The sequence below is a fragment of the Coregonus lavaretus genome (genome assembly GCF_964263955.1).
Source record: "Coregonus lavaretus genome assembly, chromosome: 22".
Taxonomy (NCBI): Eukaryota; Metazoa; Chordata; class Actinopteri; order Salmoniformes; family Salmonidae; genus Coregonus; species Coregonus lavaretus.
The window spans coordinates 9,511,795-9,539,760 of NC_140009.1; the positions used below are offsets into that span (position 1 = coordinate 9,511,795).

Here is a 27,966-nt window from a genome sequence, read left to right on the forward strand (position 1 = left end):
ACTTTTAAATATTATGTGAGCTAAACATAAAAATGAAAAATGAAAAAATATATTACAATATTGTCCTTTAAGTATCCTTTTTTGAGATTACTAACGTTATTGTCCCCACTACAACAAACAAATACTTAAATACATGTAATTTTGTTCTTGAAACATTTAATTGAAATATTGTAGAATACCATTCATTCCTATGGAGGACTGCTCCTACTGGGGAGTGCCAATATGGCCGACCGGTGGCTTCAAAGCCTCTCCATGGCCAACACATAGCATCAGCAATCCAGGGTTTATATACATCATTGAGATTAACAGGCTGTTTTGAGCTGCTCGGAGATACAGTGCATTCGGAAAGTATTCAGCCCCTTCCCCTTTTCCACATTTTGTTACGTTACATCCTTATTCTAAAATTGATTAAAAACAATTTTTTTCCTCATCAATCTACACACAATACCACATAATGATGGATCAAAAACAAGTTTTTAGACATTTTTGCAAATGAAAAAAAAAACTAAACAGAAATACCTTATTTACATAAGTATTCAGACCCTTTGCTATGAGACTCAAAATTTAGCTCAGGTACACCCTGTTTCCATTGATCATCCTTGAGATGTTTCTACAACTTGATTGGAGTCCACCTGTGGTAAATTCAATTGATTGAACATGATTTGGAAAGGCACACACCTGTCTATATGAGGTCCCACAGTTGACAGTGCATGTCAGCGCAAAAACCAAGCCATGAGGTCGAAGGAATTGTCCGTAGAGCTCCGAGACAGGATTGTGTCGGGGCACATATCTGGGGAAGGGTACCAAAACATTTCTGCAGCATTGAAGATCCCAAAGAACACAGTGGCCTCCATCATTCTTAAATGGAAGAAGTTTGGAACCACCAAGTTTGGAACCACTGGCCGCTCTGCCAAACTGAGCAATCGGGGGAGAAGGGCCTTGGTCCGGGAGGTGACCAAGAACCCGATGGTCACTCTGACAGAGCTCCAGAGTTCCTCTGTGGAGATGGGAGAACCTTCCAGAAGGACAACCATCTCTGCAGCACTCCACCTATCAGGCCTTTATGGTAGAGTGGCCAAATGGAAGCCACTCCTCAGTAAAAGGCACATGACAGCCCTTTTGGAGTTTTCCAAAAGGCACCTAAAGGACTCCCAGACCATGAGAAACAAGATTCTCTGTTCTGATTAAACCAAGATTGAACTCTTTGGCCTGAATGCCAAGTGTCATGTCTGGAGGAAAACTGGCACCATCCCTACGGTGAAACAAAAAAACAATTTAATCCCTTTTAGAATAAGGCTGTAACGTAACAAAATGTGGAAAAAGTCAAGGGGTCTGAATTCTTTCCCGAATGCAGTGTATGAGAGACTTAGGGGGTCAATCCAGGGTTTATGTACATCATTGAGATGAACAGGCAGTTTTGAGCTGCTCTGAGATATGAGAGATTTAGAGGATCTTCACAAACCCTACACATATTATTGCAACGTAAACACGCCTCGATCGCTAAAATTGTAATCGCAGAGCAATGTTTTTGAAACAGCTGAAATGTACATTCATTTTCCTTATTTTTTAGACTTGTTTTATTGAGCCTGTCACATTCTGAAATTGTCGCCATTGCTTTAAATCTCAACTGTGTTGTTTATGTATATGTTTTTGGACTGCAATGAGCCACCAACGTCCAGGCAAGAATCAACTCTCCAGGGAATCATCAACGTTTTCAGTGGCAATTTGCTTGTACCTCATATAATGACTTCCATGATATTGATCAAATGAAGCCTGGTTTGTTCCAAGGTAATTTTAATATGCTAGTGTAAGCCTAAGAGCTCCTATCTAGATGTGGTTCAGCTAAACATCAGCATTCAACCAACAGCCAGCACGTTGACATGAGGAGGATGCAGAAATTATTTTGTTAAGCTAGCTAGCTACCTTGCTAGCTAACATTACCAAGCTTGGTAGCCTATATTATATTATGAATGACACTGTACGATAACGTTACTGTACTTTTATATTCGTATTGAAGGGGTAAACGTTAATTATTGATATGCTAATGTTACAACCTCCCGAGTGGCGCAGTGGTCTAAGGCACTGCATCGCTGTGCCACTAGAGATCCTGGTTCGAATCCAGGCTCTGCTGTAGCCGGCTGCAACCGGGAGACCAATGGGGCGGCGCACAATTGGCCCAGAGTCGTCCAGGGTAGGGGAGGGAATGGCCGGCAGGGAGGTAGCTGAGTTGGTTGAGCATGGCGTTTGCAACGCCAGGGTTGTGGGTTCGATTCCCACGGGGGGCCAGTATGAAAAGAATAATGTATGCACTAACTGTAAGTCGCTCTGGATAAGAGCGTCTGCTAAATGACATAAATGTAAATGTAAAAACAAGAGTGCAGTTTGGTTGCATTATTCAATAGTGTAATATGTTTTAGAAGAAAAGTAAAAATCTCCTTCGCCACTCCGCTCCTTCTCTCCTTCATCTCTCGTAGTGGGAATAGGACCTTACTGACACATCACTCTCAATTGGCACTTCTATTTCTTTCTTCTCTCCTGCCTCTCTGCTGCCACAAAGGCATGGGTGGAAACACTGTAAACTACAGCCAGCTCTTTGGAAATGGACGGAATTAGATCACAAGGCTTCCAGATGACTCAAATGGAATTATTTAGTGCACAGAAACCAATTCGGGTCAGCCACAAATATATAGGATGACTTCAAATTGCTTAGATAGAGGTTGTGTTTTTCATTGCAACTGGAAGGTCATAAATAGCCGACTAGGTGAAAAATCTGTCGATGTGCCCTTGAGCAAGGCACTTAACCCTAATTGCTCATGTAAGTCGCTCTGGATAAGAGCGTCTGCTAAATGACTAAAATGTAAATGTAAAATAAATCTTGACCAGGAACACATTGTAAAGGGTCAGCTGGTAGGGGTGTTGCAGACCCACAACCCTCTTGAGTCTGTGTTCTAGAGTAGGGTAGAACCATAGAAATAGAATCCATAGAACGGATCTCCCCATTCAAGTCAATGAGGGCATAAAGGTTCCAATACTTTTCTAAGGATTCTATTTCTATGGGTAGAACAACAGGGTGCTAATGTTACTCCCTGCATGGATTCCTATCCACTCAACACAAACAAACACTGATGACAACATTCCCGTGTCCGTATGAATGTTTAGTTGTCAGTGTTAATCATGGGGTCGGATTAATGTATGTGAAGAATGTGTTGTGTGTGCAGACAAAATAATTGAATGTTATTCATGTTAATTAATGTTAGTTAATGTTATTACATGTTATTATACCTATTAGCAGCGACACCACTGTATGACAGATTTTTTTTTTTAACACACACACACACACACACACAATTAAATTAAAAACTATACATCAAACAAATGCCTCATACGCACACATGACAAACGTCAAGATGAATAACAATGTGTCTCCAGCACAATCAACAGTAGACTAAGTTGAGTAAGTGTGTGTTCAATTGCCCAAGAAGCCAGGAATGCTACCAGACAGCTAGGTAGTGTAAAGACGGAATGCCAACCGGAAGTAGAGAGTATAAAGTCTATGAACCCACGCAGGATAATGGATGTGAACATCTACAGTAACAGAGTCTCAAGCAGTTTCCGCCACTGGCAGCTGGTCATTCCCCATTTAGGGTGAGGAGGGAGGGCATTCATGGTCTAGCACCAGCCACAGACGTAGAGAGAGAGAGGGGGGAGAGAGGGGAAATGTCCTAAGTGTTCCATCCCGTCTAAGCCACAGAACCTGAGTGCATGGCATTCCTGTCCAGTAACCCTACACCTCTGGGTTGGCAGGCAAATGCGTGTGGAGAGTAGGACACCTGGATTCCTTCAATCTCTGTTTAATTGTTTTGTCAAGGCCTCACATTACGGAGCTCTCAGGGCCAAGCCAAACACAATAAATGTGTTAAGTGAATTTTAATTGGCCTAATTTAAGATTTAACATAACCAATGGTGTCTGTCTCTGATGCTTTGATAAACACATTTTTTAAATGTGAAACTAAGATAAACAGAATAACTATTTCAGACACTGATATAATGTATCACTCTATGCCCCTGTCAAGCTCTTTCTTTGATCATACGATGAAGGCAGATGACAAAGCTGATCTTTATTTGCAAATTAATATAATCAACTTTCCGATAGGCAAAACTATGAATAGAGATGATGGCGAGTGAGTACTGGTTGTGGCAACACTGTACTATACTGTGCCAAAGCCCTGTATTCCTGACAGTCAGAGGGAGATGGGCATGGGCAAGTTGCAGTGGAGGGTGCAGAGCTGGTGGCCGGGGTAGTGGTAGCCAGGTGGAAAGCATGGCCAGCCGTAGCAAAATGCTTGTTGAAATTCTCGATTATTGTAGATTTATCAGTGGTGACAGTGTTTCCTAGCCTCAGTGCAGTGGGCAGTTGGGAGGAGGTGCTCTTATTTTCCATGGACTTTACAGTGTCCCAAAACTTTTTGGAGTTAGTGCTACAGGATGCAAATTTCTGTTTGAAAAAGCTAGCCTTTGCTTTCCTAACTGATTGTGTATATTGGTTCCTGACTTCCCTGAAAAGTTGCATATCGCGGGGGCTGTTCAATGCTAATGCAGTATGCCACAGGATGTTTTTGTGCTGGTCAAGGGCATCAAGTCTGAGGAGAACCAGTGGCTACATCTGTTCTTAGTTCTGAATTTTTTGAATGGGGCATACTTATTTAAGATTGAGAGGACAGCACTTTTAAAGAACAACCAGGCATCCTCTACTGACGGAATGAGGTCAATATCCATCCAGGATACCCGGCCCAGGTCAATTAGGAAGGCCTGCTATGTTTTAGGGAGCGTTTGACAGTGATGAGGGGTGGTCGTTTGACTGCGGACCCATTACGGACACAGGCAATAAGGCAGTGATCGCTGAGATCCTGGTTGAAGACAGTGGAGGTGTATTTAGAGGGTACATTTGTCAGGATGATATCTATGAGGGTGCCTATGTTTACAGATTTAGGGTTGTACCTGGTAGGTTCATTGATAATTTGTGTGAGATTGAGGGCATCTAGTTTAGATTGTAGGTTGGCCGGGGTGTTAAGCATATATCCCAGTTTAGGTCACCAAGCAGTACGAACTCTGAGGATAGATGAGGGGCAGTCAGTTCACATATGGTGTCCAGGGCACAGCTCGGGGCTGAGGGGGGTCTGTAGCAAGCGGCAACAGTGAGAGTCTTATTTCTGGAAAGGTGAATATTTAGAAGTAGAAGCTCAAACTCTTTGGGCACAGACCTGGATAGTACAATAGAGCTATGCAGGCTATCGCTACAGTAGATTGCAACCCCACCCCCTTTGGCAGTTCTATCGAGACGGAAAATGTTGTAGTTGGGGATGGACATTTCTGAATGTTTGGTGGCCTTCCTAAGCCAGGATTCAGACACTGCTAGAACATCAGGGTTGGCGGAGTGTGCTAACGCAGTGAATAACTCAAACTTAGGGAGGAGGCTTCGGATGTTAACATGCAAGAAACCAAGGCTTTTACGGTTACAGAAGTCAACAAATGATACTGGGGGCTACAGGGCCTGGGTTAACCTCTACATCACCAGAGGAACAGAGGAGGAGTAGATTAAGGATACGGCTAAAGGCTTTAAGTACTGGTCTTCTAGTGCGTTGGGTACAGAGAAAAAAAGGGGCAGATTTCCGGGCGTTGTAGAATAGATTCAGGGCATTATGTACAGACAAGGATATGTAAGGATATGAGTACAGTGGAGGTAAACCTAAGCGTTGGGTAACGATGAAAGAGATAGCATCACTGGAGGCACCGATTGAGTCGGTCTCCGCGTGTATGGGGGGTGGGACAAAGGAGCTATCTAAGGCAGGTTGAGCTGGGCTGGGGGACCTACAGTGAAATAGTACAATATGAAATAACCGAAACAGCAATAAGCAAGGCATATTGACATGCGAGAGAGGCATAAAGCAATCACAGGTGTTATTCGAGAGAGCTAAGACAACAGCTGGTAATGGCAACAAAGTTTGGGCTGAGGCTAAACATAAACAGGATGCGGTACCGTATAAAGGAACAGTCCAGCAGGCATCAGCTGTATAGCTGAGTTATCATAAGGTCCGGTGAACAGCAATTGGAGAGTTCGGAGGTAGTTCGGGGGCTGCTATAGCACTGGCGAGCAAGAGGCCACGGCTTGCGTGTGCTAGCGGGCCGGGGCTAGCAGATGGATCTTCGTGGTCGACGTCGTAACGGGAAGCCTGTTGAAACCACATCAGACGATTTCGTCGGCAGACCAGTCGTGTTGGATCGGCGGGGCTCCGTGTCAACACTAGGAGGTCCCATCCGGTTGACAGAGAGGTAGATAGCCGGGAGATGGGCTCGAGGCTAGCTCAAGGCTGATTAGCCAACAACAACATCCATTTGGTTGCAGATTTAAGGTTTTTCATACAAAAAATATTACATAAATATTGACGTCTTGATTTTGTCTAAAGTAACGTTTAGAAGAATTTGGTAATTGAGAAATCACACTTTCTTTAACCTCAATGTCAACTTGTTTTTACATTGCATTGTTGTTTTTAGCTGTATAGATTATGCATTTGGGATGTTTTCAGTGTATTTTGAACACTTTCAGATAATGCGATTAATTGAGAATATAAATAATTTGTACACTAAAATAACAAAAAGTGAAGTCGAGTTAACAGATTAACTCCGACAGCCCCAACAACAGAGTAAACACATTTAGGACAAGGGATCGGTGTAGAAAGTTTAGAGTTCAATACAATACAATGTAATGTTATCCATCCACAATTTATGTTCTTAACCCTAAATATATAAAAAACTAAAAGCATTTTATTTGGGACAAATCATTCGCTAAACCCTAATGCTTGTAATGAATAATGTGGCAAACGAGCAAGTTGAGGAGACTAAACTGCTTGATGTAACCCTAGATTGTAAACTGACATGGTTTAAACATACTGATGCAATGGTAGCTAAGATGGGGAGAGGTGATAAAGCACTGCTCTACTTTCTTGATATCACAATCAACTAAACAAGTCCTACAGGCCCTAGTTTTATCACGCCTGGACTACTGCCCAGTTATATGGTCAAGTGCCTCAAAGTAGAACATAGGGAAATTCCAGTTGGCCCAGAACAGAGCAGCACGGCTGGCCCTTAAATGTACACGTGGGCTAATATCAATAACGTGCATGTCAATCTCTCCTGGCTCAAAGTAGAGGAGAGATTGACTGCATCACTACTTGTCTTTGTGAGAGGTATTGACGTTTTGAAAGCACCGAACTGTCTATTCAAACAGCTAACACGCAGCTCAGACACCCATACATACCCCACAAGACATGCCACCAGGGGTCTCTTCACAGTCCCCAAGTCCAAAAACAGACTCTGGGAAACACACAGTACTATATAGAGCCATGACTACATGGAACTCTCTTCCATATCAAGTAACTCAAGCGAACAGTAAAATCAGATTTTACAAAACTGATAAAACTACACCTCACGGCACAATGCGGACTGTCAAGAGACACACAAACACACGCGTGCGCACACACACTCTAACACACATACTCTACTGTGGTGTTGTGGATTATATATAGTACATTCGTAATAAGCGAGTAATAATGTAATAATGTCTTGTATGATGTATTGTGTTATTTATTTGTTTTCACCCTGTTTGGAACCCAGGAAGAATAGCTGCTGCCTTGGCATCCTAATAAATTCAAAATATATACTACATACTAAACACTTAGATGCACAGCATGGGCCTGGGAGGCTCACAGGGATATTGGTATCCACAGTACTCCATCAATAATCAATTTCTTCAATTCAATTATTCTTGTATTCCCCAAATGTTTTGTTTTGTGTTTTACAGTAAATGCACTGTAATTTAAGCTTTAAAAAAACATCAAAATTGTCTCTCTGCCCCATGGCAAAATGTGTAGAATTGCAGAAAATGTGCTCTCTGATTCCAATGTTATTTCCCAGGGCCCGAGACTTGAGAAGTCCAGCCATGCACTGCAGAAGTCATAGGAAAACTGCTTGTATGCTATTTGTATTGCACTCTTAAATAGAATAATGTGTTCTGATAATATGAGGGGGTCCCTGATGAATTTGCTATCACAAAAGGGGTCCCTGAGGCAAAAAAGTTGGAGAACCCCTGTTATAGGCTACTGTAGTTAATTCACCCCCCAAAAAACAATTCTAACTTCCTGCGTTGACTGCTACAGGTTACAAACAGTTCTAACTTATTGCGTTGACTGCTACAGGTTACAAACAGTTCTAACTTCCTGGGTTGACTGCTACAGGTTACAAACAGTTCTAACTTCTTGCGTTGACTGCTACAGGTTACAAACAGTTCTAACTTCCTGCGTTGACTGCTACAGGTTACAAACAGTTCTAACTTCTTGCGTTGACTGCTACAGGTTACAAACAGTTCTAACTTCTTGCGTTGACTGCTACAGGTTACAAACAGTTCTAACTTCCTGGGTTGACTGCTACAGGTTACAAACAGTTCTAACTTCTTGCGTTGACTGCTACAGGTTACAAACAGTTCTAACTTCTTGCGTTGACTGCTACAGGTTACAAACAGTTCTAACTTCTTGCGTTGACTGCTACAGGTTACAAACAGTTCTAACTTCTTGCGTTGACTGCTACAGGTTACAAACAGTTCTAACTTCTTGCGTTGACTGCTACAGGTTACAAACAGTTCTAACTTCTTGCGTTGACTGCTACAGGTTACAAACAGTTCTAACTTCTTGCGTTGACTGCTACAGGTTACAAACAGTTCTAACTTCTTGCGTTGACTGCTACAGGTTACAAACAGTTCTAACTTCTTGCGTTGACTGCTACAGGTTACAAACAGTTCTAACTTCTTGCGTTGACTGCTACAGGTTACAAACAGTTCTAACTTCCTGCGTTGACTGCTACAGGTTACAAACAGTTCTAACTTCCTGCGTTGACTGCTACAGGTTACAAACAGTTCTAACTTCCTGCGTTGACTGCTACAGGTTACAAACAGTTCTAACTTCCTGCGTTTACTGCTACAGGTTACAATTTACTGCTACAGGTTACAAACAGTTCTAACTTCCTGCGTTGACTGCTACAGGTTACAAACAGTTCTAACTTCCTGCGTTTACTGCTACAGGTTACAAACAGTTCTAACTTCCTGCGTTGACTGCTACAGGTTACAAACAGTTCTAACTTCCTGCGTTTACTGCTACAGGTTACAAACAGTTCTAACTTCTTGCGTTGACTGCTACAGGTTACAAACAGTTCTAACTTCTTGCGTTTACTGCTACAGGTTACAAACAGTTCTAACTTCTTGCGTTGACTGCTACAGGTTACAAACAGTTCTAACTTCTTGCGTTGACTGCTACAGGTTACAAACAGTTCTAACTTCTTGCGTTGACTGCTACAGGTTACAAACAGTTCTAACTTCTTGCGTTGACTGCTACAGGTTACAAACAGTTCTAACTTCTTGCGTTGACTGCTACAGGTTACAAACAGTTCTAACTTCCTGCGTTGACTGCTACAGGTTACAAACAGTTCTAACTTCCTGCGTTGACTGCTACAGGTTACAAACAGTTCTAACTTCCTGCGTTTACTGCTACAGGTTACAAACAGTTCTAACTTCTTGCGTTGACTGCTACAGGTTACAAACAGTTCTAACTTCCTGCGTTTACTGCTACAGGTTACAAACAGTTCTAATTTCCTGCGTTGGCTGCTACAGGTTACAAACAGTTCTAACTTCCTGCGTTTACTGCTACATGTTACAAACAGTTCTAACTTCTTGCGTTGACTGCTACAGGTTACAAACAGTTCTAACTTCTTGCGTTGACTGCTACAGGTTACAAACAGTTCTAACTTCTTGCGTTGACTGCTACAGGTTACAAACAGTTCTAACTTCTTGCGTTGACTGCTACAGGTTACAAACAGTTCTAACTTCTTGCGTTGACTGCTACAGGTTACAAACAGTTCTAACTTCTTGCGTTGACTGCTACAGGTTACAAACAGTTCTAACTTATTGCGTTTACTGCTACAGGTCTGTAAGTCAACGACATACAGAACATTACTTTAATACAACGATATGCCTACACATAATCATGTTTGTTTTTTTTACCTCTAAATACAATGGTTGTTCCATAGAACAATTCACAGAAATGTAACTACCGACCTGCCCGATGATTAATAATGTTTAAAAAAGTACCCACATTCTTCACTGGAACAGGTAGTAGGTTTGTTTGGTGAAAGTCCTTGCAGATCATGTGTCAAGTTAAGGGCTCTGGCGTTTTGTTTGCATTTCCTGTGTACATTTCCAGTTTACTGCTTTTGTTGGTTCACACATAATGGATCATAAATTAGGTACTCACTCCATTTTAATCTCAATGTTTCTACGCATAAATAGTCTCAATTGTTTTCCCTAGCCCTTGGACAGTCGTAACAGGCCATGTGGACAGCTATTTGCTATTAATACTTCACACTGTTCATGTTGTAGACCGTAGGAGAGCTGTCAAACATTGTTAAAGATTTGATGGACATTAAGTTCCCTGGACTGTAGTCCAGTTAACATAAACACTGACGGTCCACTCAAATCAGCTCTCAGCACAGACAATGTGCCAGTTCACTTTTAGGGGTGGATTCCTAACATGAGGATGGGCTAAACCAACAAGCAATTTCCTGCTTAATTAATTCCCAAATTAAGTGCAGTATCATGTTTAGCGTGTTTGTGGCTGGCCCGGAGGTGGAAGGTGGATTGGCTTATTGGACTTTTAGGGGTCTCTTTGGGGTCGTAGACAAAAGTTTAGCTCCTTTTTGCTGGAGCTTTGACAGAGACTCTCCTGATGCTTGAGTGTGTGTTTGTGTGTGTTTGTGTGTGTGTGTGTGTGTGTGTGTGTGCTCATGTGCTTGTGTGTGTGTCATAGTCCTGCTGTGAGATGGCTGGGCAGTCCACTGACAGTCCCTTGGCTCCAGCCCAGTACCGGAGTAGTGGCTGCTGGCCGGTCGTTCCGCTGAGATCGCTGGTGCCTGACCAGACTCTGCTTCCTGACAGCACTTCTTGAAAGGGAACATTCCTGGAACACTACTTCTTCGAGGCCTGAGCGGAATTCACAGCCCATCACTGACTGGTTCTCTGGTCAAAATACAGTAGTGATTTTAGAACAAACAGGAAGAAAGATCTCACCACCACTGTTTTGATCCATCTGCAACCAATTGACACGTTAGCTTCCTACAATAATAAAACAATGATAGGTTAACTAGCAAGGATAACAGCTAGTGACATGTTTTGGTGAGATCATGGTTACTCAGTCATTTGCGTAGTGATTGTGATTAAAGGATAGTGACTCAGCAATTTGACCAAAGTGCAACACTTGGACATGACCAGTGCATTTGGAAGATTACAGCCTTATTCTAAAATGGATTAAATTGTTGTTGCTTTTTCAAATCAATCTACACACAACACCCCATAATGACAAAGCAAAAACAGGTTTTTAGACATTTTTGAAAATTTATAAAAAAAATAAAACTGAAAAAACATTTATATAAGTATTCAGACCCTTTACTCAGTACTTTGTTGAAGCACCTTTGGCAGCGATTACAGCCTTGAGTCTTCTTGGGTATGACGCTACAAGCTTGACACACCTGTATTTGGGGAGTTTCTCCAATTCTTCTCTGCAGATCCTCTCAAGCTCTGTCAGGTTGGATGGGGAGCGTCGCTGCACAGCTATTTTCAGGTCTCTCCAGAGATGTTCAATCGGGTTCAAGTCCGGGCTCTGGCTGGGCCACTGAAGGACATTCAGAGACTTGTCCCGAAGCCACTCCTGCGTTGTCTTGGCTGTGTGCTTAGGGTCGTTGTCCTGTTGGAAGGTGAACCTTTGCCCGGAGTGCCCTGAGTGCTCTGGAGCAGGTTTTCATCAAGGATCTCTCTGTACTTTGCTCCGTTCATCTTTCCCTCGATCCTGACTAGTCTCCCAGTCCCTGCCGCAGAGAAACATCCCCACAGCATGATGCTGCCACCACCATGCTTCACCGTAGGGATGGTGCCAGGTTTCCTACAGACGGGAAGCTTGGCATTCAGGACAAAGAGTTCAATCTTGGTTTCATCATGGTCTGACAGTCCTTTAGGTGCCTTTTGGCAAACTCCAAGCGAGCTGTCATGTGCCTTTTACTGAGGAGTGGATTCCGTCTGGCCGCTGTACCATAAAGGCCTTATTGATGGAGTGGTGCAGAGATGGTTGTCCTTCTGGAAGGTTCTCCCATCTCCACAGAGAAACTCTGGAGCTATGTCAGAGTGACCATCGGGTTCTTGCTCACCTCCCTGACCAAGGTCCTTCTACCCTGATTGCTCAGCTATAGAAAGAGTCTTGGTGGTTCCAAACTTCTTCCATGTAAGATTCAATGCTGCAGAAATGTTTTGGTTCCCTTCCCCAGATCTGTGCCTTGACACAATCTTGTCTCGGAGCTCTACGGACAATTCCTTCGACTTCATGGCTTGGTTTTTGCTCTGACATGCACTGTCAATTGTGGGACATTATATAGACAGGTGTGTGCCTTTCCAAATCATGTCCAATCAATTGAATTTACCACAGGTAAAGTCTCATAGCAAAGGGTCTGAATACTTTTTTTTAATTTTTAGTAACTTTGCATTAATTTCCAAAAACCTGTTTTCACTTTGGCATTATGGGGTATTGGCGTAGATTGATGAGATTTTTTTATTTATTTAATCAATTTTAGAATAAGGCTGTAACGTAAAAAACTGTGGAAAAAGGGAAGGGGTCTAAATACTTTCCGAATGCACTGTAGGGTCCTATAAAATCTGTGTGGAAGAGAACGCGGACGGAATCACGGAATCCAGAACGGAATTCAACAATGTTAAAAATGTATTGCGCTTAGTAGGAAATCAACTAAATCTATTGAACTGATTAGAAAATGCATTCATTTGCTCGTGAATCATAAGACATGAACAAAATGCATCAGTGATTGGTATTTTCATGCAACTTTCTGAAACGGCACAGGAATGTTCCTGTCTGTGTGTGTGTGCGGTGCGCGAGTATGTCTACACTTTGTGTAGTCGTTAGCGATGATGCTAATGTTAACCATCCTCTGGTAGAGATGGAAAGGCTTTCCCAAAAACCTTCTCAATTAAATGTTAACTACAAAGTAGCCTATGCCTACCTGGCAGAATGATATCATTATTATTTGCATCAATCCAATGGCCATTTGTTTTGCTAACTCTGCATTAGCACTACAGCAACACCGCTTAACCAAACAATGGTATTTTCCTGGTGCACACTGGCACCCATGCGTCAATCTAACTAACATATCCCGAAAATCGGTTTTCTCACAAAAACGTCTGTAGCGTCCGAACGGGTTGGCCTAAAAACTATTATGACCACTCTATGGAAAGGGGAGACTCTCATGAAGGTAAACCAAAAATAAGGGGTTAAATATGTGTAAAAAAATATATATATAAATATATATTTCCTGAGCTTTCTTATATCTCCTAGATATAGGACATAAACTTCAAAACCGTATTCCTTATGATAAATGTTTTGACTGTCTTTTTTGCCATTTATTAATGCGTTATTTACTGCATTTCTATGAGCTATAGTAGGAAAGGCCAAATTCAAAATTGTATCAAATAATCTTTCTATATATTTTTTTTTATATACCTAAAGGGGTCCTAACATTCAAAATCAAATAGCTAAATGATCCCTGGTATGACCATCTTAAAACAATTCCAGATCTACTGTCCTGTAGGTTTTCAGTCCATCCCTAATTTAGCGTATCTGATTCAGCTAGTTAAGGTCTTGTTGAGCAGCTAATAAGTAGAATCAGGTGTGTTAAATTAGGGTTGGACTGAAAACCCACAGGACGGTAGATCTCAAGGAAGAGGGTTGGGCAGCCCTGCTTTAAACGGTAACTACACCTAAACATTTCTGAAATTCAAAAATAATCTACTGATGTGGTTTAAACATTGGTGTGGACTTAGAGAAAGAGAAAAAATAAGTGTGATTTTGAGAGAGAGAACCTGAAAAACCTGGGAAAAACTGAAACCTGGAAAAACAAAACGAAGAAAACATAATTAAGGAAAAAAATTACGGAAACAGACAAAACATGTCATGGATTTTATCGGGCCCTACTAATAAACCAACCAGTGTTGCGCCTGCGTTGCCCTTTTTGCTGTAGGCCATTCACAGTAAGCATGAATACTCAGTAATTGCTCCCTTTAGATGAGACCTGATGGATGCTAATAAGGACCATCGAGAAAGACTGTAGTTATGGTTGTTGGTAAGATAGATAAGAACCATAGAGAAAGACTGTATTTAGGCTGGTGAGAGCCACTCTATGATGCTTGGCTGGTGGAGGACCTCCATGTGGGAGCACACAGATTTCACCCTCCCGGCCTAGGGTCAGAGAAGAGGACTCCTGGTAATCAGATGATGACAACATGCGAACCAAGAGCTGCTTGGACACTGAAGCATGCCAGTATGGAACAGAGAGACATATTAAAGAGATACTCCAAAAGAGGCCTTGTTTCACCTAAGTGTATCTCTTGATGTCGTTAGAAAAGATACTTGTGTAAGTCAAATGAAGAGTCTGAGGACTGTGTCACATATTTGGAACATTTGTGTCACTCAGGAGGAATTTTTATCAGACATTTATTTGACAACCTTCATGATTGTATTTTTACTGTGAACATACTTGTTAGAACCAATATTTGCTGACTTTGTTCAAACAAGATTTCATTTCTATTGTACCGCAAGGCATGCACAGTATTACACAGCTTTCAGTAACAAATTGGGGTCAGTATCATGTCTGTGTAGCTGATGTTATATGAGGCAGCAATTTGAAAATCCTGTTGGCCTCTACACACAGCCTACAATTAGTTTTAATGAAGACTAATTGAAAAAAAAAGACAAGCAAATTAATTGTCTGTACAAAAATGTGTTGTGTGTCTAACCCTGTTCCTTCCTGTTACTTCCTTGCTGTCATAAAACAGACATACCACAGACGCACCACAGATCCCTGTTGACAGGGGGTTCAGAGGTCAGGACAGGTCAGGGGTCACAGAGACACAGCCACAGGCTAACCATTAAGGTGGAAGAAAGGAATGGGCCATTTTGTTTTAAAACTTTGAGCTGGTCCTCAGGCTATGTGGCCGTTGAGCTGTGGAGCGGAGCTGGAACAAAGCAGGTGTTGAGTGTGGGCGGAGACGGGGAGCCACCTCTGTTTTCTGGGTCTGTAGTGCTTTTAGCCTGATCTGACTAGCTGGCTGGTGGGGAAACAGGATAAGGCTCCTAATTGAATCACCGGCCCTTCGTTCAGTTCCTGGGGTGCAGGGCTTTGTGTCCTCCCTTCTCTTAAGAGGATAAATGTGCAGATTGAGGATTTTGACCTCGTCTCACGGACCAAGAGCTTTCAGGTTTAATGTAAAATAGATTTCCCTCTTACACAAAAGGGTAGCCATTTTTTCAGAAAATGAAACTAAGTTCAGTAGTGTATCCCAGGCTTATAATATTATAAGGAAACAGTGATGTTTTTCACCCCCTCTGTTTTCAAATGTCTAGTAACAGCATGTAGAGATATATTCTTCATTCAATAATATGGCACATGAAGACATACATTCTGAACATGCAATAAATATCACCTCACCTAAACTGCTGCTTCAATGTATTCTTTAACTGGAATATACTCAGCAGACCATGTATTCAAGTGATACTGTTACATTTCATATCTGATGTTTTTTCTCAAAATCCTTTTCTTTGATGACGTTTAACATACAATACAATACATGGCAAACTAAAAAGGAAAAGGTAATAGCGTTCGTCTCTCGTTCCTTCCTTTTCTCATGTGTCTTATTTCATTGTTGCATTCCATATTTTACTGGAGCTCCAAGTCTGACAGTTATTGCTAAATACTCTCCAGGACCTTGCATAGTCAGATCCCTTGAAACACTTAAAAGCGTCGGCACTCTCTCCAGCGAGGGAAACTGACCTCTGCCAAGGGAACGAAACATCTGTCATTCCCATCCCCAGTCACACTTACACCTTTAGAGACAGGAATGGCCACATCTGGCCCAGGTACCCAGCTTTTATTGAACGCTTTGGAGAAAAGGTTAGATATTTAGGATCAGAGTATCAGTGCTTAGGGCACGTCCGAAGGCAATGCTTTTAAGTGCCAATGTCTGTTTTACATTTATTACATAATGCTGAGGCTGCTGGGAGTTTTTTTTTTTTGCGATGTTGACCTGGGTGTAAGACAAGCTATATGCAACTTTGAACAGAAACCAGAGGATTGAATATAGATGTTTCCATTATTGAACAAAAGCGTATTCTCTGGTTCTCACATGTTCATGAGCAATAGTCACATTGTGGCAGCAGGAATAGTTTTGTCAGGATTTAGAGGGCATGGTTATTGTGTTAAACTCTTTTATAATGTACACTCAGTGGACAGTTTATTCGGTACACCACCCCGCTCACGAAAATGGATCGCCCCTACAGACAGTTAGTCACGTGACCGTGGTTTACTATATAAAGCAGGTAGACAGGCATCGAGGCACTGTTCGTTTGAACCTTAGAATGGGCAAAGCTAGTGACCTAAGCGACTTTGAGCGTGGTATGATCATCAGAGCCAGGCGCGCTGGATCCAGTATCTCAAAAACGGACGCCCTGCTGGGCTTTTCACGCACGACAGTGTCTAGGGTTTACAGAGAATGGTGCGACAAACAAAAAACATCCAGTCAGCAGCAGTCCTGTGGGCGAAAACAGCTCGTTGATAAAAGAGGTCCAAGGAGAATGGCAAGAATCGTACAAGCTAACAGGCGGGCCACAAACAGACAAATAATGGCGCAGTACAACAGTGGTGTGCAGAACGACATCTCGGAACGCCCAACTCGTCGATCCTTGTCAAAGATAGGCTATTGCAGCAGACGACCACACCGGGTTCCACTCCTATCAGATAAAAACAAGAAAAAGCTTCTCCAGTGGGCACGCGATCACGAACACTGGACAATTGAGGAGTGGAAAAACATTGCCTGGTCTGTCCTTATTCCGGTTCCTGTTGCGTCATACTGATGGCAGAGTCAGGATTTGGCGTCAGCAGCAGTCTATGGACCCATCCTGCCTGGTGTCAACGTTACAGGATGGTGGCACACATTAGGTCCCTTGATACCAATTGAGCAATGAATGTTTCCGACACTTTGTAGAATTCAGGCTGTGGTGGAGGCAGAGGGGTCCGACCCGGTACTCGATCTGTGTACCTTATAAACTGACCACTCAGTGTATTTTCTTGTACGAATAACACTGAGCATTTCATTTGCAGCTTTAGGATGCATATGTTATACTGACTGAAACATGGGTATAACTAGGGTTGCAAAACTACCGGTAATTTAACAAAGTTACCGGAATCTACAGTAATTTCAGTAATTAAAAGAAAATCTATGTCAATCTATCGTACATTTGGTCATTTATACTTGAATAACTTATAAGAATTTATTCATATATAGTATTCATTTTTTTTATATTGATGTCCAGTAGATAGAGCATATGGTTCAAGAGAAAATAGCCTACAGAAATAGCCTATTTAATGAAAAAAGCATCTAATCAACAATGGCATCATTTTCAATTACCTCTGCAACTCATCCAACTATTGACTTTTTTCACAACTGCCACCAGTTTGACACCAAAACATTGACAACAAACACATACTGACATAGTAGAATAAATAAAATGGTGTAAAAAAAATTATATAAAGGATATTACATGCTGAAACCCTCATATTAAACACCAATGATATTCACTAAGTTGATGGTTTATATTTAGGATAATATTTTACAGCTTTGTCATTGTTTAATTATTTTATATATTTTACATGTAATAAGGCCAGAGAGAGGGCCAGAGATAATTACAGACACCTGTGAGTGGCCACTAGATGTCTTGTGATAGAGTACCTCAAATCCAGATACCAAAATTCCCAGTAATACACCCTCCCTTTGCAACCCTAGGTAAAACAGACAATATAAATAGTTGAACAGTTCAGTTCAGCTGCGTGCAGTGCTTGCAGTCTGCGGTAAGAATTCTGTATAAAGGGTAACTAAGTAAAGAATTACATTGAGTTGATCTAAGATAAAACATTTTCTGCATTCCCTGTGTGGAAAAATACTATATTATGTTCCACTCTCCCTTCCCTCAATAAAAACAATTCCTACCAAAGGATTATTTTCAAACCATTTCTTAATATGACCACATTTAGAGTCCCTGCCATTTGCAACAGGCAGAAATGTGAGTCTTGGATATTTAGGAAAGGATTTGACAAATGGACTGTAAAGCACATTAACATTTCCACAGTGTTCACAGTAAATGTCTTCCTGTCGATGGAAGGGGGAGGTATTGTACCTTCCCTCTTTGAAGTGCTTACCTCCAAATTCTATTTTCATTTTACTAAGATGGTGTCATTTCGCCATTCTTCATCCTCCCTCTATCTCTCTCATTCTGTTTTTCACTGGGTTTATGAATGCCCCCTTCTCTTTCCTCCTTGAGGCAGACAAGCCATCCTGTTGTGATTGGCAGTAAAGTCAACAACCCTGGCCTGACCTCTGATTCAGAGTGCTCCTTACCCTATCCAGTTCCACCTTTATTAATTCACATGTTTGTTGCCCTTTTTAAAATGTCATCACTTTCCCACATTTAGCTTGTATGGCTGGCCCTGGGCCAGTGGCCTGTGTATTCTCACAGATCTGGAACACAGACAGAGGCAGATGCATCATGCCCATAGGGGGCGCAGGGGCACGTGCCCCCTCAGATTTGTCCTGTTTAAAAAAAAAAAACGTTTTAAAATGTTTTCTCTGTAATACCACTAGCCACTTAGCAATTTTATGATTGTAACTAGCTACCAAGAAGCCATTTCAGGCTATCAATCACGTTAAAGTAGCTAGCTTGTCTAACTATCTTAGCTGGCATGCCTGCTGGCAAGGATGGTGACTTTAGAAAAGCAACCAACTGAATAAGACTCACTGTACTGAATAAGACTCACATTCCTTTCAATCTTTTACCCAGATTTGAGCAGAGATGCAGAGAAGCATATTTAGTTTCTTTAAAAAAATTACCACAAGTTGGGATGATACCGCCAGCTTGAGGTAAGCTTAGATGACTGCATGGCCTGGCACGACTCCAACACCATCATTAAGTTTGCCGACGACACAACGATGAGACAGCCTATAGGGAGGAGGTCAGAGGGCACGACAAAGCCTATTCCCCATCAGGAGACTGAAAAGATTTGGCATGGGTCCTCAGATCCTCAAAAAATTATATAGCTGCACCATTGAGAGCATCCTGACTGGTTGCATCGCCGCCTGGTATGGCAACTGCTTGGCCTCCGACCGCAAGGCACTACAGAGGGTAGTGCATACGGCCCAGTACATCACTGGGGCCAAGCTTCCTGCCATCCAGGACCTCTATACCAGGCGGTGTCAGAGGAAGGCCCTCAAAATTGTCAAAGACTCCAGCCACCCTAGTCATAGACTGTTCTCTCTGCTACCGCACGGCAAGCGGTACCGGAGTGCCAAGTCTAGGTCCAAAAGACTTCTCAACAGCTTCTACCCCCAAGCCATAAGACTCCTGAACAGCTAATCATGGCTACCCGGACTATTTGCACTGCCCCCCCACCCAACTTTTTACGCTGCTGCTACTCTGTTAATTATTTATGCATAGTCACTTTAACTCTACCCACATGTACATATTACTTCAACTACCTCAACTAGCCGGTGCCCCCGCACATTGACTCTGCACCGGTACCCCCCTGTATATATAGCCTCCCTACTGTTATTTTATTTTACTTCTGCTCTTTTTTTCTCAACACTTTTTTGTTGTTTTATTCTAATTTTTTATTAAAAATAAATGCACTGTTGGTTAAGGGCTGTAAGTAAGCATTTCACTGTAATGTCTGCACCTGTTGTATTCGGCGCATGTGGCCAATAAAATTTGATTTGATTTGAGATATGCAGAAAAATAAACATATTTTTTATTTAGAATTAAGCACAATGATTATGGCTCTAGATTGCAGGAAAAAGCTGTTTCAGGTGTTGCAAATTTATCCAACTTCCTCCCCCCCAGCCATCCTCACATTCAGTACTTTGTGCCCCCTTAGATTTTTGGGGTGCATGACACCCCTGGACAGAGGTCAGAGCTCTCACAACGCCCTGATCTCTCTAATGTGTTTATATTCTGGTGCATGAAGCACCATATACGTAGCTACATTGATTTACTCTCACCCCTGTAACGCCATTTGGAGGATATGTAGAAATGCAAATAAAAAGATTAGGGGATGAATTCATGTTGCTGTTTAAAAAAAAATCTCAAATGTAATCAAAAATGAAGATTACCTCTTTCATTAAGTACAATTTTACAGAACATTCAGTGTTGTTACATAAATAGTAACTATAATCAATTGATATTCATATTTGCCTGAAAACTTGCAAGAATGTCTATATAATATACAGTGTCTCTCACCATATTCATGCAAAAATCTAAGCAAACTGAAATAAGAGAAAGAGAGAGAATACATATTCACAGAGAGAAGAGAAATCAGCCTAACAAAACATAATTGGCCCTTAGAAAGAAGTCCTGATGAGGGTTCGCAATCGATAGCAGACAAGCAACCAAACAAGCAGAATTGGACCTATACCTCCTATTTTTTCCCTGCCACCATGACATCATTTGAATCACAGGGAGATGGGAGGGAATGTAATATTTATCTAAATTCCAATTACCTTAATCTGAGCTGTTTGATGTTGTCAAGAGGTCAACACTCAGCAAGGACTCTGCATTTCAAACACTCCAACTACACAGAGGAGGACATTAGCTTCCCGGAGACTCAAATGTAGTTGCAATATCCCTGCCTTCATTATGTCCTGTTCTCTGGAGGCTTGTGTAGGATAGTTACAGTATACTGACTGCAGACTGCGCGACCCGCACTGTGTACTTTAGCTGTGCTATCTTCATGAAGCATTGCTGCAGGACGGCCAGTGTAATTCTGCAATGGCTTGGGGACTGGTCACGAATAAGAAGATTAGGAATTAGGAATTTGGCAGATTTAATCAAATTTTTGTTCCATTAAAACAATAATGTCCTTTCATTTAGTCCGATGAACCTTGATTTATAACATCAGTGATATTATTCTGGTTGAGCATGTCATATTCCCCAAGGGCTAGCTAACTGTACTGGATCATCAGGCCTGATAAACTGTGTGACACATGGTTTTACAGCATCAACCAGGGCAAGGACTTCACTCTGCTGTGTTTACATATTCCCAAGTCTTTAAACAGGCACAATAAAAGGTCAACTGTTAGAAAGTGGCTTATTATGGACCCGGCAGGTCCTGCATGGTGTGCAGGTTGGCAGGTTATTTTCCTTTAGCTGCTTCAATGTCAGCAATTTGCTAACTGTGAACTGTTTTTATTCTGTGTGGTTCTTTGCTAGTTGTTTTGTAATGCTGCAGTGTTTCAGTTATGTTATTGCGGCCTAGTTTCAGTTACATTTCCTTATTTTCTTTTGAATTGGCACGAAAATACAGTTGGATGTAGTTTTTCTCCATAATTCCAACCCACTACATTGAGAGGATGAGTCCATGAAATGGGATTCTGAAACTATTGATCACGACATCAACGACTTATGAGTAAGATTTTCTCCAGCGAATCAGAGCATTTTTCATCATAGAAATGAATGCCTGTATAGTCTTGCGTAACAGCCATGGAAAGTGGTTTAACGTCTCTTATTTGATCATGTGTCAGAGGTATAAGCCCCAGGATCTATTTAACAAATTATCGGAAAAAAGAGAAGAACTTGCTAGAGGAAAATGCTAATGGAATTTGGAAGTTGTGAAAATGAGGAACGTGACAGCAGATAGCTGGGTGTGAGATGACTGCAGCTGGTATCACTTGAACTGACAAAGCGCAGACAATGACCGTCATATTTCTATCCCTGCTGTCCCAATGCTTTGGGGGATATGGTCTCGGTCTCCCTCTTGGCCAGCAACTCGTGACACCCAATATGGCAGCGTTCAACTAATTGATGCCACCTTGTCAACATGAATTACTAAGACTGCAGCAACGAGGAGGCAGCTAATTAACAGACTAACAATGTTTGTCACTTCAGGCTGACCCAGATATTTAGGAGAAAGCCAAGCTTGTCACCCTCACATTTTCTCCAGTTTATCTTTCCTCAAATTTCTACATTTCTATTCCATGTTTTTTTCTAAATGGATTCCTCTATAATTCAGCAATCATTTGGTTTATTTACCATTACATTCCTCCCTCTGTCACATTTCCGTCAAAATTGATTAGGACAGAAAAGCAACCTGCCACCTTTTTTCCTCTGGAATTAAGAATGTGAAAATAGGTGAGCTTTGCAGCAGCCATAACTACAGTTTTCAGAGCTCAGAGTATTTATTCCCAATCACATCAAAGATGATGTGAATTTGACATTTTTAGAACTCCTTTACCAGCTCAGCGTTCTAATTATCAGTGTAAGGAAACAGATAAGGTGGTAATGATGAAACAGCATGTGTGTGTACATGTGTAACTGTGTATAGTAAGCATAATACATTTTTTACTGATCTTACATATTGAGACAATTCCTCCTCCTCATCAGCCCCCCTCTCCCATCCATATTCAGAATCCCTCCGAATGTATTTTCTAGGTCAGCGAAAAAGCTGAGGATTTGTGGGAGATTTGGTGGAATGTTGTTTGTGTCTGAATCAAAGCAAAATTAAAATAATGTTTCTGTTTTCAAACCTTGAAAATATTCCCCACGTATAGTTTGGTTCACAAAAAATATTCACAAAAAAGATTACATTGTCATGACTCATGAAATAATCATCTGAAAAAGCTATGAAATTATTTTGCAATTTGTTTAAATGTCGGTCTCATTTTCCCTCAGATCCGAGTGGATGGAATACCTCCCCCGTCCCAGAGTGCTTTGCTTTATGAGACTGTTACAGTGGATGAAGGGAAACCTATTCTGCGTGACATGGTCTTCAGCCCTGACTACCAATACATCTACATGCTAAGTGACAAACAGGTGAGAAATGCACACACACACACACATACACATACACACACACACACACACACACACACACACACACACACACACACACACACACACACACACACACACACACACACCAAATAGAATAAAGCACTGACCACCAAAGCCGATCCATAGGTTTATTTCAAGATGTGAGAATGAAAGATAATGAACTTGTCCGCTGTAGAATGTTCCAGCATTTTTACATTTGACATTTTAGTCATTTTAGCAGACGCTCTTATCCAGAACGACTTACAGTTAATGAGTGCATACATTTTCATATCATTAACCACCACAGAGTTTAATACAGTGTTGTCCTACTTTCAGAGATTCTCAAACCTTTATGTAACTGTAATATAGGTTGGGTGTGTCTGCAGAGTATCTCTAACTGATTTACTTCTCGAGATATCTGCTTTTGTTTCACAGTCCCATTCATAATGCGTGTGAAAACATTTGTTCTGCGCTATGAAGACCTATCTTGGACTCATAAAAGATACATTTGTTCAAAAGGAGTTGAATTAGACCCAGGCACTGTCAACAGTCTGCTTTGTTTTAAAACCCAACCGGAATATCAGTTGTGTTGTTTTAACATCTGCACGACAGGAAGACAGAATATGAAACACCAGTTCAATGTCTTTGAATTCTGCCTCAGCTGGTACCCTATTAGGAAACTTTGGGGAAGTGTCTCCGTCGAGAGGCTTGCAGAATAGCTCTATTCTAAGAGGTCTTATTGTACAGAGGATAGGAAGGTTAACACACCAAGTTCCTCTACAGCTGACTAGAAGAGAGCCTCATACATACAGTACATACAGCTGCACACAATAATGATGCCGTTTCCCTGCATAATACGTCTATCAGGTTATTTGTTTTCTTCATAACTGAGCAATCGATTGAAAGGAAGGATGAATTGCTGTCGTTGTACAGTTATCACAAAGATTTGATCTTTAGCCTTTCACTTTCTACCGTCAGAATGCATGTCTCAGAAAGAACGAAGTAAAGAGAGACAGCCCTCCAATGAGAAGACTTGTCTGTTGATTTGGAAAAAGTCTGCGTAGTCAAAATGAAGAGATATGATTTTGGTGCAGTGTTATATAAATAGATATATATACACTACCGGTCAAATGTTTTAGAACGCCTACTCATTCAAGGGCTTTTCTTTATTTTTACTATTTTTTACATTGTAGAATAATAGTGAAGACATCAAAACTATGAAATAACACATATGGAATCATGTAGTAACCAAAAAAGTGTTAAACAAATCAAAATATATTTTATATTTGAGATTCTTCAAATAGCCATCCTTTGCCTTGATGACAGCTTTGCAAACTCTTGGCATTCTCTCAACCAGCTTCATGAGGTGGTCACCTGGAATGCATTTCAATTAACAGGTGTGCCTTCTTAAAAGTTAATTTGTGGAATGTCTTTCCTTCTTAATGCGTTTGAGCCAATCAGTTGTGTTGTGACAAGGTAGGGGGGTATACAGAAGATATGAAATGCAGAACAGCGCCGGAAGAAGATGGCTGCCGTTTTACAGCCCTCTAACCAATTGTACTATTATGTGTGTTTTTCCGCGTTATTTGTAATTTATTTTGTACATAATGTTTCTGCCATCGTCTCTTATAACCAAAGAGAGCTTCTGGATATCAGGACAGCGATTACTCACCTCGCGTTGGACGAAGACTTTTTCTTCAACGAGGCGTTCGCGAAGGATATTCTACAGACACCCAACAAGGCCCAGATCCCCGTCATTCGCGTGAGGAAGAGACGGAGATATCGTGGACGCAGATCCGGGTGCCTTGTAAGGATCCGACGGCGAACGAGTAAACTGCCTCTCCCATCAATCCTATTAGCCAACGTTCAAGCTTTTGAGAATAAAATGGACGATTTAAGATTACGGTTATCCTACCAACGGGACATTAAAAACTGTAATATCTTATGTTTCACGGAGTCGTGGCTGAACGACAACAATGACAACATTCAGCTAGCAGGCTATACGCTACATCGGCAGGATAGAACGGCTGCCTCCGGTAAGACAAGGGGCGGCGGTCTGTGTATATTTGTAAACAACAGCTGGTGCACAAAATCAAATACTAAGGAAGTCTCGAGGTTTTGCTCGCCTGAGGTAGAGTATCTTATGATAAGCTGTAGACCACACTATTTACCAAGAGAGTTTTCATCTATATTTTTCATAGCTGTCTATTTACCACCACAAACCAATGCTGGCATTAAGATTGCACTGAATGAGTTGTACAAGGCCATTAATCAACAGGAAAACGCTCATCCAGATGCAGCGCTCCTAGTAGCCGGGGACTTTAATGCAGGGAAACTTAAATCCGTTCTACCTCATTTCTACCAGCATGTTAAATGTGCAACCAGAGGGGAAAAAACTCTAGACCACCTTTACTCCACACACAGAGACGCATACAAAGCTCTCCCTCGCCCTCCATTTGGCAAATCTGACCATAACTCTATCCTCCTGATTCCTGCTTATAAGCAAAAACTGAAGCAGGAAGCACCAGTGATTCGGCTAATAAAAAAGTGGTCAGATGACGCAGATGCTAAGCTACAGGACTGTTTTGCTAGCACAGACTGGAACATGTTCCGGGATTCTTCAGACAGCATTGAGGAGTACACCACATCAGTCACTGGCTTCATCAATAAGTGCATCGATGATGTCGTCCCCACAGTGACCGTACGTACATACCCCAACCAGAAGCCATGGATTACAGGAAACATCCGCACTGAGCTAAAGGGTAGAGCTGCCGCTTTCAAGGAACGGGACTCTAACCCGGACGCTTATAAGAAATCCCGCTATGACCTCCGACGAACCATCAAACAGGCAAAGAGTCAATACAGGTCTAAGATTGAATCATACTACACTGGCTCTGACGCTCGTCGGATGTGGCAGGGCTTGAAAACTATTACAGACTACAAAGGGAAGCACAGCCGCGAGCTGCCCAGTGACACAAGCCTACCAGACGAGCTAAACCACTTCTATGCTCGCTTCGAGGCAAGCAACACTGAAGCATGCATGAGAGCACCAGCTGTTCCGGACGACTATGTGATCACGCTCTCCGTAGCCGATGTGAGTAAGACTTTTAAGCAGGTCAACATTCACAAGGCCGCAGGGCCAGACGGATTACCAGGACGTGTACTCCGAGCATGTGCTGACCAACTGGCAAGTGTCTTCACTGACATTTTCAACATGTCCCTGACTGAGTCTGTAATACCAACATGTTTCAAGCAGACCACCATAGTCCCCGTGCCCAAGAACTCTAAGATAACCTGCCTAAATGACTACCGACCCGTAGCACTGACGTCTGTAGCCATGAAGTGCTTTGAAAGACTGGTCATGGCTCACATCAACAGCATAATCCCAGAAACCCTAGACCCACTCCAATTTGCATACCGCCCCAACAGATCCACAGATGATGCAATCTCTATCGCACTCCACACTGCCCTTTCCCACCTGGACAAGAGGAACACCTACGTGAGAATGCTATTCATTGACTACAGCTCAGCATTCAACACCATAGTGCCCTCTAAGCTCATCACTAAGCTAAGGATCCTGGGACTAAACACCTCCCTCTGCAACTGGATCCTGGACTTCCTGACGGGCCGCCCCCAGGTGGTAAGGGTAGGTAACAACACATCTGCCACACTGATCCTCAACACGGGGGCCCCTCAGGGGTGCGTGCTCAGTCCCCTCCTGTACTCTCTGTTCACCCATGACTGCATGGCCAGGCACGACTCCAACACCATCATTAAGTTTGCCGACGACACAACAGTGGTAGGCCTGATCACCGACAACGATGAGACAGCCTATAGGGAGGAGGTCAGAGATCTGGCCGTGTGGTGCCAGGACAACAACCTCTCCCTCAACGTGACCAAGACAAAGGAGATGATTGTGGACTACAGGAAAAAAAAGAGGACTGAGCACGCCCCCATTCTCATCGACGGGGCTGTAGTGGAACAGGTTGAGAGCTTCAAGTTCCTTGGTGTCCACATCACCAACGAACTATCATGGTCCAAACACACCAAGACAGTCGTGAAGAGGGCACGACAAAGCCTATTCCCCCTCAGGAGACTAAAAAGATTTGGCATGGGTCCTCAGATCCTCAAAAAATTCTACAGCTGCACCATCGAGAGCATCCTGACTGGTTGCATCACCGCCTGGTATGGCAACTGCTTGGCCTCTGACCGCAAGGCACTACAGAGGGTAGTGCGTACGGCCCAGTACATCACTGGGGCAAAGCTCCCTGCCATCCAGGACCTCTATACCAGGCGGTGTCAGAGGAAGGCCCTCAAAATTGTCAAAGACTCCAGCCACCCTAGTCATAGACTGTTCTCTCTGCTACCGCACGGCAAGCGGTACCGGAGTGCCAAGTCTAGGTCCAAAAGACTTCTCAACAGCTTCTACCCCCAAGCCATAAGACTCCTGAACAGCTAATCATGGCTACCCGGACTATTTGCACTGCCCCCCCACCCCATCCTTTTTACGCTGCTGCTACTCTGTTAAGTATTTATGCATAGTCACTTTAACTCTACCCACATGTACATATTACCTCAACTACCTCAACTAGCCGGTGCCCCCGCACATTGACTATGCAACGGTACCCCCCTGTATATATAGCCTCCCTACTGTCACTTTATTTTACTGTATATATAGCCTCCCTACTGTCACTTTATTTTACTTCTGCTCTTTTTTTCTCAACACTTTTTTGTTGATGTTTTATTCTTACTTTTTTGTTTAAAATAAATGCACTGTTGGTTAAGGGCTGTAAGTAAGCATTTCACTGTAATGTCTGCACCTGTTGTATTCGGCGCATGTGACCAATAAAATTTGATTTGATTTGATTTGATTTGAGATAGCCCTATTTGGTAAAAGACCAAGTCC

The 27,966-nt window shown here is 42.2% G+C and overlaps 1 protein-coding gene across 1 annotated transcript in view; it reads left to right on the forward strand.

Moving 5' to 3' along the window:
- Positions 1-27,966, forward strand: part of plxna3 (plexin A3) — a gene marked incomplete at both ends in the record, with an annotated part of 147,307 nt that overhangs the window by 34,895 nt on the left and 84,446 nt on the right. The window contains 1 exon segment of the mRNA XM_084186683.1: positions 22,920-23,060. Within this exon segment, the coding sequence (XP_084042809.1) occupies positions 22,920-23,060 (141 nt within the window).